This window comes from Nerophis ophidion, linkage group LG12, assembly GCF_033978795.1.
Source record: "Nerophis ophidion isolate RoL-2023_Sa linkage group LG12, RoL_Noph_v1.0, whole genome shotgun sequence".
Lineage (NCBI taxonomy): Eukaryota > Metazoa > Chordata > Actinopteri > Syngnathiformes > Syngnathidae > Nerophis > Nerophis ophidion.
In genome coordinates, this window is record NC_084622.1 from 18,333,876 (window position 1) to 18,352,218 (window position 18,343).

General features: G+C 41.1%; 1 protein-coding gene across 7 annotated transcripts in view; it reads right to left on the reverse strand.

Moving 5' to 3' along the window:
* The window catches only part of scaper (S-phase cyclin A-associated protein in the ER), a 160,703-nt gene that overhangs the window by 90,592 nt on the left and 51,768 nt on the right, over nt 1-18,343 (reverse strand). For all 7 annotated transcript variants that reach the window (XM_061916973.1, XM_061916971.1, XM_061916976.1 and 4 more), the window contains 7 exons: nt 13,000-13,111; nt 12,498-12,638; nt 9,645-9,800; nt 9,415-9,557; nt 7,852-7,933; nt 7,614-7,766; nt 2,886-2,993 (listed from right to left, as the gene is read on the reverse strand). In XM_061916973.1, the coding sequence (XP_061772957.1) occupies nt 2,886-2,993; nt 7,614-7,766; nt 7,852-7,933; nt 9,415-9,557; nt 9,645-9,800; nt 12,498-12,638; nt 13,000-13,111 (895 nt within the window). The remainder of the gene's footprint in view (nt 1-2,885; nt 2,994-7,613; nt 7,767-7,851; nt 7,934-9,414; nt 9,558-9,644; nt 9,801-12,497; nt 12,639-12,999; nt 13,112-18,343) is intronic.

Sequence of the window (18,343 nt, forward strand, 5' to 3'; positions counted from 1 at the left end):
TAAAGTATTTCTGATTCTGACTACCTATGGATAGCAATGTTTAATTATACGGTCCTTGTCAAAAAAATAAAAAAATTTAATAAATGAAAACATTTTATTTCAACAGTCTCTCTGAAAATGACTGACTATAATATCCACAGTGCTTTTGGTTCCGGCCCACAGAGGAAAACTCCATGGTGACCCCGGCGTAGTTAAGCCAAACATTCTCATTTCAATTAAGAATCTTTCACTGCGGGAAGAGTTATGGAGCCGCAACAGAGGGAGCAGTTGGCAGTGCAAAGAATGATATGGTGGAGACCAAATGTGATTTGAAATAAATAACCTGCAAAGATGCCAAAAAGCTATCGAAATTAAGTTATGAGATATTCAGCTTGATTAACTTTCGCATATTGTAGGAAAATATGTAAATGAAAAAAAAAACAGAAGCTCTGTTTTAGATTTAAGCAAGAGTGAGAGGTTTAAGCGACAGTAAGTCAAAGTTTAGATATGGATAAAAAACATTTAAATGTAGAACAAAGTGTTAATATTAGCAGTGAGTATCTATAACTGCAAAGACTGGATACATTCTTACATCACACATGCATGCATACAACGTGATACATCACACATGCATGCATACAACGTGATACATCACACATGCATGCATACAACGTGATACATCACACATGCATGCATACATCGTGATACATCACACATGCATGCATACAACGTGATACATCACACATGCATGTATACAACGTGATACATCACACATGCATGCATACAACGTGATGCATACAACACGATGCGTCACACATGCATGCATACAACACGATGCGTCACACATGCATGCATACAACACGATGCGTCACACATGCATGCATACAACACGATGCGTCACACATGCATGCATGCATACAACACGATGCGTCCCACATGCATGCATACACCGTGATGATACATCACACATGCATGCATACACCGTGATGATACATCACACATGCATGCATACACCGCGATGATACATCACACATGCATGCATACTCCGCGATGATACATCACACATGCATGCATACTCCGCGATGATACATCACACATGCATGCATACACCGTGATGATACATCACACATGCATGCATACACCGTGATGATACATCACACATGCATGCATACACCGTGATGATACATCACACATGCATGCATACACCATGATGATACATCACACATGCATGCATACACCATGATGATACATCACACATGCATGCATACACCATGATGATACATCACACATGCTTGCATACACCATGATGATACATCACACATGCATGCATACAACATGATACATCACACATGCATGCATACAACATGATACATCACACATGCATGCATACAACATAATAGATCATATGCATGCATAAAACATGATACATCATACATGCATTTATGCAACATGATACATCACAATGTCCAGTTCCTCTATTCAACATGTTGGAAAAGGAGTAGGAAGAATACTTTGCTAACACTTTTCTTCACTTCCTGTTCTCAATGTATTCATAATATACTCCAGTAATAACATTAAAAATGAATAGTGAATTAAGTCATATTTCATATGGTGAGATAAATAAGACTATCGTGAAAATTAATGGACGGATGAAATAAATTCAGAAAGTTTATCATGGTTCTTCTTGTGTTTGAAGAGTTTTTTGAAGTGGTTCTAATTAGTACATTGATTTCTTTGCTTAATCCATTCCATCATTAAATTTTACATACTGATATATTGAAGGTCGTAAGTATTGTACGAGCATACAAATGTTTTAAGTTACATTTTTATGTAAGGTTATATTTCTCCTCTTTTGTTGAGAAGAAGTGTTGTTCATTATTGGATAGTTTGCTATGTGTATAATTTTAGCTGTTTGCAAATTCACTATGTGGTGGAGTTTTAGTATTTCTGATTGAATGAATAAAGAGTTTGTATGTTCTCTATATCTAACATTATGTATTATTATGACAGATTTTTTTTCTAACACTGTTAGTGTATGAAGTGTACTTTTGTAGTTATTTCCCATAATTCTGCACAATAACTCAGATATGTAACACAAGTGAGCAGTAGAGCATATCAAGTGATTTTTTTGGTCCAGAACATATTTTGCTTTATTCAATATTGAGATGCATTCTTGCCACTTAATGCACATTTGTTTATTTTATTGCACACATTATTTAATATTTTTTATGTACAATATGTTGATTTGATTATCATAATCTGTTACTTTTTGCTTGAATGTTGTGGCCTCCACCTAGCTATTAAATAAGAGAAATTATATTGTATTTGTAGACATTTTCAGTGATTAACCTGGTTCTAATTCTCCTGCGCTTTAATGTTTATGGTGCTGTCAGGTAGGACAAACCGACTTGCGTTTAGAAAGGAAGCCGTTGAGAAGAAGTATGGAGGGTAAATCAATTATTTTCTGAAGGGAGAGGGGAGGGAAGCTATGAATGAAAGAGCTACGGGGGCCAAAGGTGCTGCGTATAGCACCAACAGTTGTCAGCCTCACAATGAGCACGGCTGAAAAGCCAATCTCATATTGCAGCCTGAGAGGCTACCTTGCATTAACGGGCTGCCTTCCCATGGAAGCACTCAATGGGCAGAGAAAAAAAAGAAAAAGCAGTGTGACAACAAAGTGATGTCACCCCTCCACTGGGGCACTGAACCCTGACTGTGTACACTTCAAGGCCCATTTGCAATCACACAAAACCAAAAAGCGAGCACGGTGGTGCGTGAGGGGAGACGCACAAACAGTAATCGCAGCAGTTGTCGGCTGTCTTTGTCCTTTTACACAACACAAGCGGGGCCTGGGAGGTATTGTTTAGGAGAATAAGTGCGTGTGCCGTCGGCGAGATGATACGCACCACTTCCTCGTCGGACAGCTCCCGTCCCTGGATGCTGCTGCTGTCTCGCACGGCCTGTTGGTGCCTCTTGCCCTTGGTGTGGCTGAACAGGTGCACCTCTGAGGTGATCTGCAAACACAAACACAGTGGTCAGAGGTCACTGCCGAGGACACAATGGAGACAGAGGCAGGAAAGGGTCATCAGAGCCCCACGGGATGCTGGTGAAATTATATACCACTTGGTTTTTTTTTGCCAATAGGACACGACCTGCCACTAGTCAACCTCTGAGGGAAAAGCAGAGAAAACTAAATAGGTTTGCTACACAAAAAAATGTATTCAAATCGGCATTTATCATCGCAACAAGTGATTCAATGTACATAAAGTAAGGCAGTCAAATGAATAACATATTTAATCTGAATAACCAAGATTCTCAAATGAATCATGATTACAGTATTTTTCAGGCTATAAGGCACACTTAAAATCCTTTCATTTTCTCAAAAATCGACAGTGCGCCTTATAACTTGGTGCACTTAATGTACGGAATAATTAGGAACCGAATGTCCCTTTGGGACAGAGGACCCTATTGTATTTATAATGTTTTATTATTATTTGAGCTGTAATTTGACCCCCTTAAAATGCTTCAAAACTCACTAAACTGGACACACACATCAGGACTGGTGGAAATTGCGATTTAATAAAAAACCTAACCCCAAAACTCAAAATTAAGCTCTAGCGCCCCCTATGAATAAAACACAGACAAAACTGCTCCTAGGAAAAAAACACAGACAAAACTGCTTGTAACTTCCGGTAAGAATGTCGTAGAGACATGAAACAAAAACCTCTATGTAGGCCTCACTTACACCTATATTTCATTCATTTACATCCTTCAGCAAAAATCAACAGGAAGTTGGCAATTACCCCTTCAAAACAAAAGTTTTGTAAAAACCCGTCACCTTTTTTCAAACATGTTCATCTCCACTGAGCGCGTTTGTTGTGTCGGCTTCAAACTCGCACAGGAGAGAGATTGAACCCTTCTGATTAAAAGATGAGAAGAGAGTTTTAATAACTGTTCCGGTTTTGATTTTACGAGCCTTCAAAGAAGAGCTACGCTGATGCTGCTGCGCTGCTGCCGTCTCAAGATGGCCGCTTAAAAGCAGGAAGCACCAGCGTGACCACACAATGCCGAGATGGTAGGGACTGTGCGAGTAAAGATATGTTGACTGGGTGAAAGAAGGAGGCACCAGTTTGACACCAGGATACAGAAAAAGTAGGTAATGTGCAGGTAAAGTTATGTTATCTGGGTGATGGCAGGAAGCACCAGAGTGTATGGGTGACATAAAGAAGCACCAGTGTGACTCCAGGATGCAGGGATGGTAGGTAATGTACAGGTAAAGATATGTTGAATGGGTAAAAGCAGGAAACACCAGCAAAAGTCGGTCCCGTCCATCGCTGCTTGTAGCTTTAATTCTGGTTGTGCTTATCAACCTCGAAGCTATTTTATTTGGTACATGGTAAAATGATAAGTGTGACCAGTCAGACATAAGAAATATGTGTAGACTGCAATATGACTCAAGTAAACACTAAAATATTAAATGTTCCATTGAAAATATAGAACATTAGACACGGCACTCAAAAATCTATCCAAATGTTTTAGTTCAACTTTGGTAAGCTATGAAGCCACACCACTTGACGGATTGTACTGTGCTTCAACATAGGAGTATTATGGTGTGTGTATAAGTGAAGACATTATCTGGCGTTTTGTTTCGCAATATTATGCAAAAGCAACTTGTCTTACCTTCTGGTACCCGCTGATCTGTATTCGGGACCTGCCTAAGTCTTGAAAAACTGCGCAAATCCGCCTTTGTAATCCGTGCCGACACCGTAGTGAATAAGCTTCTTTTTCTCTATATTCTTGTTATGGGACATTCATCTTCCAGTAAAGTAAAGTAAAGTTCTTACTTATATCTGTCTGTAAACTCCCCATGAAAGCGCTAAAACATACCGGTGTAGTGAGCTTAAATTATTCACCCAAGGAACCTTAGTTATTAAAGAGTTCCGTTCGGAATGTTTTTCACGGGACACATTTCGGGCGTTGTTGATGCACTAGTGAGCCACCGATGAGGAGATGCTGCTCTGTTATTGATTGAAGCAAAGTCTGAATGTCATTCAAATAGTTAGCTCCATCTTTTGACACTTCTTCCAATCCCGTCCTTGCACGCTACAACGAAGATGACGGGGAGAAGACTCTGTCCAAGTAGAGGGACGTAAATATGACCGCCATCAAAACGGCGCATCCTGAAGCGACTGTGAGAAAGTGACTTGAAGATGATGTGTAAAACATCTATGCAACATTTTGAGCAAAGAACCACCATTACATGTTATGTAGATCACAAGGAAGTCTTTTACATTTATGTATAAAAAAAAAAAAAAGATTCCTTTAATGCGCCTTATAATCCGGTGCGCCTTTTGTATTAAAATAGACCTGACTAGACCCTCTCATCGGCAGTGCTCCTTATACTCCAGTGCGCCCTATGGTCCAAAAAATACAGTAATTTTGTTTTGTCTGCTTCTAACTATTTCTACTTTTTGCCTTATTTATTAGTTAGCTCTTTGCATGGCTCCGCCCTTTGTGACTTTTTTGTCCCTTCTGCCCTGTGTGAGCAGATTATTCATTATAAAGACTTTATTGATCTTACAAGCGACCATGTCCTTGCATGCTGGGGTAACTCAAACCAAGACATAGCAGGACGTGACAGTTCTTCTTTCATAAGAGAGAGGTGTGGCTTACCATGATGCGGCTTGGCTACAGTACAAACATTTTCACACATTTATACAGTTTGTTTTGACAGCCCTACATGAGCAGGGTTGTTCCGATACCAATATTTTGGTACATGTACCAAAATGTATTTCGATACTTTTCTAAATAAAGGGGACCACAAAAAATTGCATTATTGGTTTTCTTTTATTTTTTTTTTTAAATCTTAGGGTACATTAAACATATTTTTATTGTTGTAATTTCGTCCTTAAATAAAATGTTGAACATACTAGACAACTTGTCTTTTAGTGATAAGTAAACAAGCAAAGACTCCTAATTAGTCTGCTGACATATGCAGTAACATATTGTGTCATTTATACACCTATTATTACACTTCTGTTAAAATGTAGTAATCACTTGTTCTTCTCTTCTTTGATACTTTACATTAGTTTTGGATGATACCACACATTTGGGTATCGCTATGATACCAAGTAGTTACAGGATCATACAACGGTCATATTCAAAGTCCTCATGTGTCCAGGGACGTGGACACATGCTTTTTCAAACATAATATAGATTTAAAAAATACTAAAGATTTTGTGATGCTAAAAAAAATATCAATGTTATCATAGTAGTATCGACTAGATACGCTCCTTTACTTGGATGTAAGGTGTAGATCCACCCAGGGTTTCCCCACACATTCATTTATTTGTGGCGGCCCGCCACTAAAGAATTACGGCCGCCACAAAAAAAAAAAAATAATAATAATAAAAAAATAAAAAAACTATTTCTTTTTTTTGGGGGGGGGCTTTTGACTCGCTCGACCGTTCATAAAAGCAATGGGACTCTCTCTGTGAATGGAGCTTGTAGTTACATATTATATAAATATGTACAAAAAGTGCTGTAATTATATTCCGACTCTGCGTTTTTCTTGGTCATCGCCGTCGCCGCCACCCCCGATCCACCCCCCGCCCGACCGCACCACCACAAATAGATGCCTGACCTGTGGGAAACACTGTCCACCCATGACATTTGTTTACATTGTGACGGCAGGGAGCTATTGTATCCTCCTACGGTGTGTAGTGAAGCATGTTTAGCTATTCCTCGTCCTCCAATGATAAGAAACGTACTTTGTCGCCATGGAGACCAGGTTTAGTGAATTAGAAGTACCTAAAACCCTGCAAACTGCAGATGGACATTAGCTAGCCACGTTTTAAAGCACCTCTTCCTGAGGGTGTTTCAGTGTTATAACTTCACCTTTATCTTTACTTTTTAGGTCAAAATGCGTCCATTCTCCCTTTTCTGTCTACACACTGTGTCTGCTTGCAAGTACTCTGTGTATGTGCACTGCCGAACATGCTCCTCTGCCCGTAAAACCAGCAATGTGACGACGACGCGCCGTCATGTCCGCTAAAAAAAGGGAGGGGCTGGGGGGACCGGTACTTTTTCGAGGCGATATTGTACCAAATATATTCATGAGTATGGCGGTACTATACTAGTACCAGTATACTGTACAACCCCAATATGAAGTAAAGACTAACGTGACTTAAAATTGAATCTTGAACAAAGCAATGATTGTGTTCTTTGTTTCTAGTAAAGAAGATGGGGGTCTGGCTACACTTACAAGTAAAGTGCAAGTGTGATGAATGGCGAGACCAAAGAGCAGGTGTACCAGTCTTTGGACTACACTTTGGTTTATGATATTTTGTGTCTTTGGTCATTAAATTGAGTGCTTTTTCCTGTTGACTCTCTCATGATCCCTTGTGTCGGATGTTACACAAAGGTCATTCGTCAGTTCAACAAAATTCACTCTAAAGCCTTTGGTTTCGCATGTCAAGATGCTACACGATTGTTGCCATGGTAGCCAGCCAAGCTTATTCACATATTAAATGTGGTTGTATGAAACTTGAGAGATAAGCTTCCAATACAAGGATAATTAAAGATGTAGATTGTAAACAAAAAGGTAGTATTTACTCAAAGTCTAAAGCACCTACCACAACGCCGCAAAGTGAGCACTGCTTCTTGCGTTCGTATGGCGTCAACTTGGGGGCGTAGTCTGTGTTTGCATGCCGGCCGCTGCTGAGCTCAGCCGCCTTCTCCTTCCTCTGCTCGATTTGCTCCATATGCCTGCGGCTGCTCTCGTCGTGCTGTGGAAATGCAAACAGAAAGTGAGGGGTGGTATGAGAAACAGGGAGGCTTGTGCTGTCTATTGTCTATGGTGTAGAAACTTACCTTCATTTGGATTTTCTTCTGCAACTCTTCCATGGCCTCCTGCTGAGCTGCACTCAGCGCCGCCAGACGCTCCTCTCGGTCTCTTCGGACACAACCCAGAAAATGTGTGTACATTAGGGTTGTCTCGATACCAACATTTTGGTACTGGTACCAAAATGTATTTAGACTTTGACTTTTCTAATTAAAAGGGGCCCACAACATTTTTAGGGACCAAATGTCCCTATGGGACAGAGGACTCTATTGAATTTCTAAGGTTTTATTATTATTCTTTATTATACCACCGCCTCTTTTAGCTGTAATTTGACCCCTTAACATGCTTCAAAACTCACCAAATTTGACACACACATCAGGACTGGTGAAAATTGCGATGTAATCAAAAAACCGAAACCCAAAACCCAAAATTGCGCTCTAGCGCCCCCTAGGAAAAAACACAAACAAAACTGCTTATAACTTCTGTTAGGAATGCCGTAGAGACATGAAACAAAAACCTCTATGTAGGTCTGAGTGAGACCTAGATTTCATACACTGATCTCCTTCAGCAAAAATCAACAGGAAGTTGGCAAAAACCCCTTCAAACAAAAGTTTCCTAAAAAATGTCATTTTTGCCTCTTTGAGCTGTAATTTGACCCCCTTAAAATGCTTCAAAACTCACCAAACTGGACACACACATCAGGACTGGCGAAAATTGCGATCTAATAAAAAACCAAACCCCAAAACTAAAAATTGCGCTCTAACGCCCCCTGGGAATAAAACACAGAAAAAACTGCTCCTAGAAAGAAAGAAAACAGACAAAATGGCTTGTAACTTCCGGTAAGAATGTAGAGACATGAACCAAAAACCTTTATGTAGGTCTCACTTAGACCTACATTTCATTCATTTACATCTTTCAGCAAAAATCAACAGGAAGTTGGCAATTACCCCTTCAAAACAAAAGTTTTGTAAAAACCCGTCACTTTTTTTCAAACATTATCTCCTCTGAGCACGTTTGTTGTGTCCGCTTCAAACTTGCACAGGGAAGAGATTGAACCTTTCTGAGTTGCGCAAAGAGTTTTTCTAACTGCTCCGGTTTTGATTTTAAGAGCCTTCAAAGAACTCCTGCGCTGCTGCTGCTGCAGTCTCAAGATGGCGGCTTAAAAGCAGGAAGCACCAGCGTGACCACACAATGCAGAGAAGGTAGGTACTGTGCGGGTAAAGATATGTTGACTGTGTGAAAGAAGGAGGCATTAGTTTGACTCCAGTATACAGAGAAGGTAGGTAATGTGCAGGTAAAGATATGTTGTCTGGGTGATGGCAAGAAGCACCAGCATGTATGGGTGACAGAAAGAAGCACCAGTGTGACCCCAGGAGGCAGGGAAGGTAGGTAATGTGCTGGTAAAGATATGTTGAATTGGTAAAGTCAGGAAACACCAGCAAAAGTTGGTCGCGTCCATCACTGCTTGCAGCTTTAATTTATTATTGGCTTTCATTAGTACCGCGATACTATACTAGCACCGGTATGCCGTACACGGCAAGTGTACATGTGATATAAATGCATGTGGTGTTATTCTAAGTAAAACTACTAACCTGGCTCTCTCCCTTGCTGCATCTTCCCTTGCTTTCTCTTTTTCCTGCCGCTGCTGTTCGATTCGAGCCTCCTGCTCCTTGCGCCGTATCAAAAGCTCCTCCAAACGTGCCTGACGCTCGGCTTCAAGGGCTCGCTTGCGCTCCTGTCAAGGGTAAGAAGAAGTAGAGTGACTTGCATTAGGGTAAATAGAAATCAAAAGGATAAGTAAAGAAAGAGTTTTTGCTTGCACCTGCACAGCTTCATCCCTCGCCTGCTTCTCCTCCTGTCTCCTCTGCCGCTCCTCTTGAAGCTCATTGAGGCGTTGCTCATATTCATTTAACTTGGCCAAGGCATCGTGTCTCTTGTTCTGTGCTTCTAGAGTATTGATGAATGCTATTTCGTTGACCTAGGTGGAACATGAGATGGAAAAGTACACAAATACAATGTCAGAGAAACGTGGAGGTGTGTCTGTTTATATTGTACAAAAGCAGTGAAGTTGTCATGTTGTGTAAATGGTAAATAAAAAGAGAATACAATGATTTGCAAATCCTTTTCAACTTATATTCAATTGAATAGACCACTAAGTAGGGCTGGGCGATATGACCTTTTTTTAATATCGCGATATTTTTAGGCCAGGGCTTCACGGTGGCAGAGGGGTTAGTGCGTCTGCCTCACAATACGAAGTTCCTGCAGTCCTGGGTTCAAATCCAGGCTCGGGATCTTTCTGTGTGGAGTTTGCATGTTCTCCCCGTGAATGCGTGGGTTCCCTCCGGGTACTCCGGCTTCCTCCCACTTCCAAAGACATGCACCTGGGGATAGGTTGATTGGCAACACTAAATTGGCCCTAGTGTGTGAATGTGAGTGTGAATGTTGTCTGTCTATCTGTGTTGGCCCTGCGATGAGGTGGCGACTTGTCCAGGGTGTACCCTGCCTTCCGCCCGATTGTAGCTGAGATAGGCGCCAGCGCCCCCCGCGACCCCGAAAGGGAATAAGCGGTAGAAAATGGATGGATGGATGGATTTTTAGGCCATATCGCGATATACGATATGTATCTCAGTATTTTGCCTTAGCCTTCAATGAACACTTGATACATCTAATCAGAGCAGGATGATGATTCTGTGTGTCTACATTAAAACATTTTTGTTCATACTGCATTAATATATGCTACTTTTAAACTAATTTACCAAAACTTATTTATTAAAGTTATTAGCAGGTGAGTTTTCAAATGATGCTACATATTAGCAGTAATGCTACTTTTGGTAGCAACGCTTGTGCCCCACACGAGACAGATTAAAGTTGTCTATTCGACATATTTCCACTTAAAGCCGAACCACCGCCAGACAATGGACCCCCTGCTGTTTTTCTTAGGAATTAATTCTTCCTTCATTTGTTACCAGATTCGCAATACTCCGCTAGCATCACAGCTAACGTTAGCCACGCTGCTACTTCTCTGCTGGGCGAGGGCGTATACGTATGTGACGTATGAGGTGACAGTATGTGACGTATGTAAGAACCTACGCTTACACTCTGTGAGAAGGAGACACAAGAAGGAGTGGGAAGAGCCTGTAGTGTATTGCCCGCAGCTAAAAGCAACTGCGTGAGAACGGATACTCGAATATTACGATATAGTAATTTTCTATATCGCACAGAGACAAACCCGATATATCGCATATATCGCCCAGCCCTACTGCAAAGACAAGATATTTCATGTTCACACTGAAAAGCTTTATCTATTTTTTGCCAATAATCATTAACTTAGAATTTAATGGCAGAAACACATTGCAAACAAGTTGGCATTTACATGGCCTTTCCTTTTAACAACACTCAGTAAAGGTTTAGGAACTGAGGAGACACATTTTTGAAGTGGAACTATTTCCCATTCTTGCTTGATGTACAGCTTAGGTTGTTCAACAGTCTCCCTGCTCATATTTTAGCCCTCATATTGATTTTTAATGGGAGACAGGCAAACCAGTCTAGTACCCGCACTCTTTTACGATGAAGCCACGCTGTTGTAACACGTGGCTTGGCATTGTCTTGCTGAAATAAGCAGGGGGTCCATGATAACGTTGCTTGGATGGCAACACATGTAGCTCCAAAAGCTGTATGTACCTTTAAGCATTAATGGTGCCTTCACAGATGTGTAAGTTACCTATGCCTTGGGCACTAATACAACCCTATACTACCACACATGCTTGCTTTTACACTTTGCGCCTAGAACAGTCCGGATGGGTCTTTTCCTCTTTGTTTCGGAGGACACGACGTCCACAGTTTACAAAAACAATTTGAAATGCGGACTCATCAGACCACGGAACACTTTTCCACTTTGCATGAGTCCATCTTAGATGAGCTTGGGCCCAGCGGAGCTGGCAGCGTTTCTGGGTGTTGATAAATGGGTCTGGCTTTGCATTGTAGAGTTTTAACTTGCACTTACAAATGTAACGACCAACTGTAGTAGTGGCTTTCTGAAGTGTTCCTGAGCCTATGTGGTGATATCCTTTACACACCGATGTCGATTTTTGACGCAGTACCGCCTGAGGGATCGAAGGTTCGTAATATCATGGCTCACGTGCAGTGATTTCTCCAGATTCTCTGAACCTTTTGATGATATTACGGAGCGTAGATGGTGAAATCCCTAAATTCCTTGCAATCGCTCGTTGAGAAATGTTGTTCTTAAACAACTTGTTTAGGCATTTGTTGACAAAGTGGTGACCCTCGCCCCGCCCTTGTTTGTGAAAGACTGAGCATTTTTGGGAAGCTGTTTTTATAGCCAATAATGGCACCCACCCGTTCCCAATTAGCTCGCTCACCTGTGAGATGTTCCAAATAAGTGTTTGATGAGCATTCCTCAACTTTCTCAGTCTTTTTTGCCACTTTTGACAGATTTTTTGAAACATGTTGCAGGCATCAAATTCCAAACGAGCTAATATTTACCAAAAATAAAGTTTTCCAGTGTGAACATTAAGTTTCTTGTCTTTGGAGTCTATTCAGTTGAATATAAGTTGAAAGGGATTTGTTGTATTCTCTTTTTATTTACCATTTACACAACCTGACAACTTCACTGCTTTTGGCTTTTGTACAAATACAAACTGTCCTGACTCCTTACCTTGGCCTCTTCCTCCTGAGCCTTCTTCACAATGGCTTGGAGTTGCAGCTCTCTCTTGAACTCGGCATGCAACAGCTTCTCCTCCATCATCCTCTTGCGTTGATCCAGCAGCTCCTCCTTCCATTTCCTCACCTCTTTTTCCTGCAGAAATGAAGCATTGCATGACAAAAACATTTACAGGCGACTCTTCTTCTTCTGCTGCTGCTGCTAAATGGCCCAATTTCTATTCTTTCCAGTTTGTGTATAGGGATGAATGCCAATTCATCCCGAGGAGGTGTGTGGTTTATGACATACTCGCCAAGGCGTGGTGAACAGAAACAGTTGACTTTGGCAAGAGTTCATCTATTGCCAAGTGGCCTCCATGCAGCCAGGAGATTATGCCATTTAGTGATTGTATCGGGCCATGTACTGACAGAACCTCTTGTTAGGAGCCCGTGTGGGCTACGCTGGCACCGAGTCCCTTGAGTGGGGGCTATCGTTCCATCAACATTTTTTTACTCACCCTTTCCAAAAGTTTCTGCAGTTTGAGCGTCTTTTCCTCCCTGAGTTTGTCTCGCAGTTGCTGCGCCTTCAGCTGTTTCTCCTCATGTTTTTTCTTTGACTCTGCAATGGTCCTGCGTGACGTGAGAAAGTATGTAAGTATGACCATATAGCATTCTTCTTCTTAGGTTGGCTTCTAAAGTCGCCACATGTAGCTCGGGGCTGCTCTGTGGCCTGTTGAGGCACTTTGAGTGGGGGGTCAGACACAATAAATTGGCCTTTGGCTCTCTGGCAGGCGGGTTAAATGCTTGTCAAAATAAGGTGAATGGCCAGCAAATGAGCTGGGGCTGCACGATTATGGCAAAAATAATAATCACCATTATTGTGTGAATGCTCCATGCATTTTCTACACCTATCTTCTATTTCTTCTTCTTCTCCTCCAGATTTTGGCGCGCTCTCACTTCCACATTTGTCGTCCAATTTAAACTGTTCCAACTTCAAACTGTTCAGCCTATTCGGGAATCGCAGGCTTTCCCTTGACAAATTCCAAAAATTCCCAAATTTCCCAGAATATTTTTCCCCATTCAAAATGAATTTGACATTTTTCAAACTTCCACCATTTCCACATTTTTCAACCGATTCAAACTGTTCTACCTTCAACATATTCCACTAATCCTGGAAATTCAAAGTATCGTTTTCAAAGTAAAAAAAATTCTAGGAATTACCAGAAATCACGTTTTTCCAAACCCTTTTTTCCGGCGACTACTCCTTCCACATTTTACAACCCACTTCAACCGTTCCAACGTCAAAACATTTCTCTTAATCAGTACAAAAATTAAGTTGTTTTCAGAACTGGAAAAATAACCGGTTTTCTTGAAATTCTAGGAATTCCCTCATACCATTTCTCAATTAAAAATGTTACTATTTCAAAATTTCTCGACCGATTTGAAATATTTCATCACCAACCATTTCAACTCATTCAGAACGTTCACATTTTTTAGCATTTAAAAAAAAAATCCTGTTTTTCCCAATATTTCCAGGGAGTTCCCATTGAAATGAATGGGACATTTTTCCAAGTTGGACAATTCCCACATTTTTTTACATATTCAAACCATTCTAATGTCAACACATTCCACTCATCCTGGACATTCAAACTAACAATTTCCCAAGATCCAAACTAAATTCAGATTTTCTTGTAAATTCAAACTCTTTAACGTTCAAACCATTAAAGTACCAATGATTGTCACACACACACTAGGTGTGGTGAACTGTGTCCTCTGCATTTGACCCATCCCCTTGTTCAGGGGAGCAGTGGGCAGCAGCGGTGCCACGCCCAGGAATCATTTGTGGTGAGTTAACCCCGAATTCCAAGCGGGGAGGTAATGGGTCCCATTTTTTTTTTATAGTCTTTGGCATGACACAGCTGGGGTTTGAACTCCCATCCTACCGATCTCAGGGCGGACACTCTAACCACTAGGCCACTGAGTATTTTAACATTCAAACTATTCATACATTCATACTACATTCTGTCAGCATTGGAGCATTCACACGCAATTCCTTCAGGAATTACCTCATCTAGTTTTTATTGGTATTGTAATCACTATTAATTACACAATTATTTATTAACTTGAGTATTTGTTGGACCACCAAAACTAAAATTGAAATAGTTTTAAAAAACCTGGATATAAATTAGTAAGTAAATAAACCACAACAAGTAAAATAAAAGCAGTAGCAATAACACATTTAAACAATAGCAATATAAAACAACAGCATTCAATTTTCCAGTTTGTTTTTAATTCCGTTTATCTTTTACACTTATTTTACAATCATGTAAGTTCATAAAATGTTAATTACATGCAAAAATTTTCATATTTATCGGTGTATACATCTGTGAACAATTTTAAACATTTTTTAAGTCAAAGCATAATAAATGAGTAAATGTATCAATACATGCTTTAAGTACATTTTACTTGTGTAAGGTAGTTTTTTGAAACCTTTATTATGTTAGTGCAGTCAGATTGGATGTGGTGTGCCTCGCTATTATTGTGAGGAGGTTGGGGGGGGCTGAGTAAAGAGGCGACTTGAGGCTGTAGAACAAATAATAGCAAGCCCCTCATGCCCCACAAAAAACCCGGCCTGTCACTTTCACCCGCTCAGCTGCCTGGTACACGGACCATCTCAGGGTCATGAAAAGGTCGTGCGGTGCCCTGGATTGTGCAAGCCAAACATCTAGCTTGACGGTGCATAAGTCGGCCTTCCGGGAACATCCAACATTCATAAGCAAAAGCTCTATCAATAAGCAGGTCCGTCTACTATTCATCAATTACCAACAATAACACAGGAATTTCTACTGTAAACCATCTCCTTTAACCACAATTCGTATCACAAACTGCTGCCTTTTGACAATTTTACATCCAAAATTGACAATATCCGCTGGTCTCTCACACCTCTGCACAGCTTCATCATCAGCAACGCAGCAGCAGGTCGAGAAGATGATCCTTTCTTCAAAGCCATCCACTTGCTCCCTACATCACATTCCCTCTCCTCTGCTCAAAAGTCACAACCAATGAATGAGCCCCCTCTTAACTAAAACAGAAGTGGCACAGTCCCCACTGCTCTTATCAAAGCCCTTCTGAAGAAATCCAACCCTTGATCCCATACAACTTTCAAATGACAGACCAATCTCTAACCTGCCATTCATATCCGAAACTCTCGAAAAAGTAATCTCCTCTCAGCTTCGCAATCTTCTCAAAACTAACAGTCTATATGAAAAGTTCCAATCTAGTTTTTACGTCCCTTCCACAGCACAGAAACAGAGTAACATCAGAATAACCGGCGATGTCTTCTGACTCCGGTTCCACATTGATCTTCACCTCTCTGCTGCGTTGGACACTAAGGACCACCACATCCTCCTACACCGTCTCCAGCACTTCACCGGCCATTCCGACACTGCCTTTACCGGTTCCGTTCCTACTGTCCTCACACCGTCACCTGTGAGTCCCCCAGGGGTTCTTACTCTGTCCAACCCTCTTCATCCTTTACATGCCTGGAATTAATGTCCACTGCTATAACCTACACATGGACCACTCGCCAATAACATCAGAAGGCAACGCTCTGCGAGAGGTCAATGGCTTCAAGTACTTGGGTTCCTGGATGAACTCCACAGAACAAGACCTTAAGGCACTAGCATGGAGGGCCCTGAACGGTATGTCAAGAGTGTAGTGTGCGAATCTCCCCGGACATATAAAGATGAGTTTATTCCACGCCACTGGGCAGTCTGTCCTCCTGTATGGCTGCGAAAGCTGGACCCTGACACCCACCCTGCAGAAGTCCCTAGATGGGTGCCACACCAGAATGATGTGAGCCGTTCTGAATGTGGACCAGAACATCCACATCACCCACACTGGTTTAAAAGTAACCTAAATATTGGGTTTCACTATGTAAAGCACTTTGATTCACTAGAGAAAAAGCGCTATATAAATATAATTCACTTCACATTTCACAATTGAGGGACAGCGGAGCTCAAACTCCAACAGACTCCTTCAGCTTCGTTCCCACAGTGTTCCATTCAATCAGTATGTAATATATACTGTATGTATAACATGAAAATATTACATATACCGTATTTTTCAGACTATAAGTCGCAGTTTTATTCATATATATACATATATATATATATAGGGCTTCACGGTGGCAGAGGGGTTAGTGCGTCTGCCTCACAATACGAAGGTCCTGCAGTCCTGGGTTCAAATCCAGGCTCGGGATCTTTCTGTGTGGAGTTTGCATGTTCTCCCCGTGAATGCGTGGGTTCCCTCCGGGTACTCCGGCTTCCTCCCACTTCCAAAGACATGCACCTGGGGATAGGTTGATTGGCAACACTAAATTGGCCCTAGTGTGTGAATGTGAGTGTGTCTATCTGTGTTGGCCCTGCGATGAGGTGGCGACTTGTCCAGGGTGTACCCCGCCTTCCGCCCGATTGTAGCTGAGATAGGCGCCAGCGCCCCCCGCGACCCCGAAAGGGAATAAGCGGTAGTAAATGGATGGATGGATATATATATATATATATATATATATATATTTTAATAGTTTGGCCAAGTCTCACAAGACACACCCGACTCTCACCCCCCAAACTATAAAAAAAAACTGCGACTTATAGTCCAAAAAATACGGTATGTTATAATTTATATTGCTACTATGGTACATTTTTAGTTTACTTTATACCAGCATTATCCATTCCATCCTTTGTAAGTGAGCTACTACGTGGAACAATTTCCCTTGTGGAACAATAACGTTTGTCTAAGTCTATCCCAAACTTCTAGTAAATATGCTCTTTTTTTTAACTTATTCGCTCCTCAAGTGTTTACAAGCTCCACAATTTGCATGCATGTTGCACAGCTCATTAATCCTTTTTTTTAAAATATATATATATATTTTCATAATCGTGAGAAAATTGAAATTTAAAATGTGATGAATTGTCCAGCCCTAAAATGAGCACATGAGTCCCCCCTCAACAAGGCCCTGAAGCAGTGGTTCTTAACCTGGGTTTGATCAAACCCTAGGGGTTCGGCGAGGCGGCCTCAGGGGTTCGACGGGAGGTCAAGACACACCCGACTCATCATGTAAATAAAAACTTCTCCCTATCGACGTATTGTGGATACCCCCAAACAATGTTCCCTATAATTTTCCATCTGATTTGCAAGTGTGTAATTGGTTGTGAGTTCATGCACCGTGAAGGTTTTGTTCTTTGAGCAAGGTGATGTTCATGCATGGTTAATTTTGTGCACCAGTAAAAAAAACATATACCTTTGCCTTGAATTTAAAACAAAAAAATATATACCGTATTTTCTTGAACTGCCGCCGGGCATGTAATATGCGCCTGCCTTGAACTACTGCCGGGTAAAACTTGCTTCCCATAATTATTAGCGCATGCTTACTATTACCACTGGGTCAAATTTGTGACGTCACGAGTGACGCTTCCCCTGTCGACATTTTCAAAATGGCGGAGGCATCAGGCTCGGCAAACTTTACCACTAAAAGAGCCATTTTGACCCATTTCACAACGACAACGGGAGCCGCATAACTCTTTAGAAATGTATATTGAAATTACACAGCATAAAGTGTTAATTTTGCTTGTACTATTGTGTAAACCAGGGGTCTTGTTCATCAGCCACACCGGTTACACTGAAGGTTGTGATATAAAGAACTTTAACACTTACTAATATGTGCCACACTGTGAACCCACACCAAACAAGAATGACAAACACATTTCTGGAGAACATCGGCTCTGTAACACATAAACGCAACATAATTACCCAGAATGCAATCCATCCATGACTCTTACTGCTTATATTATACACCCCGCTAGC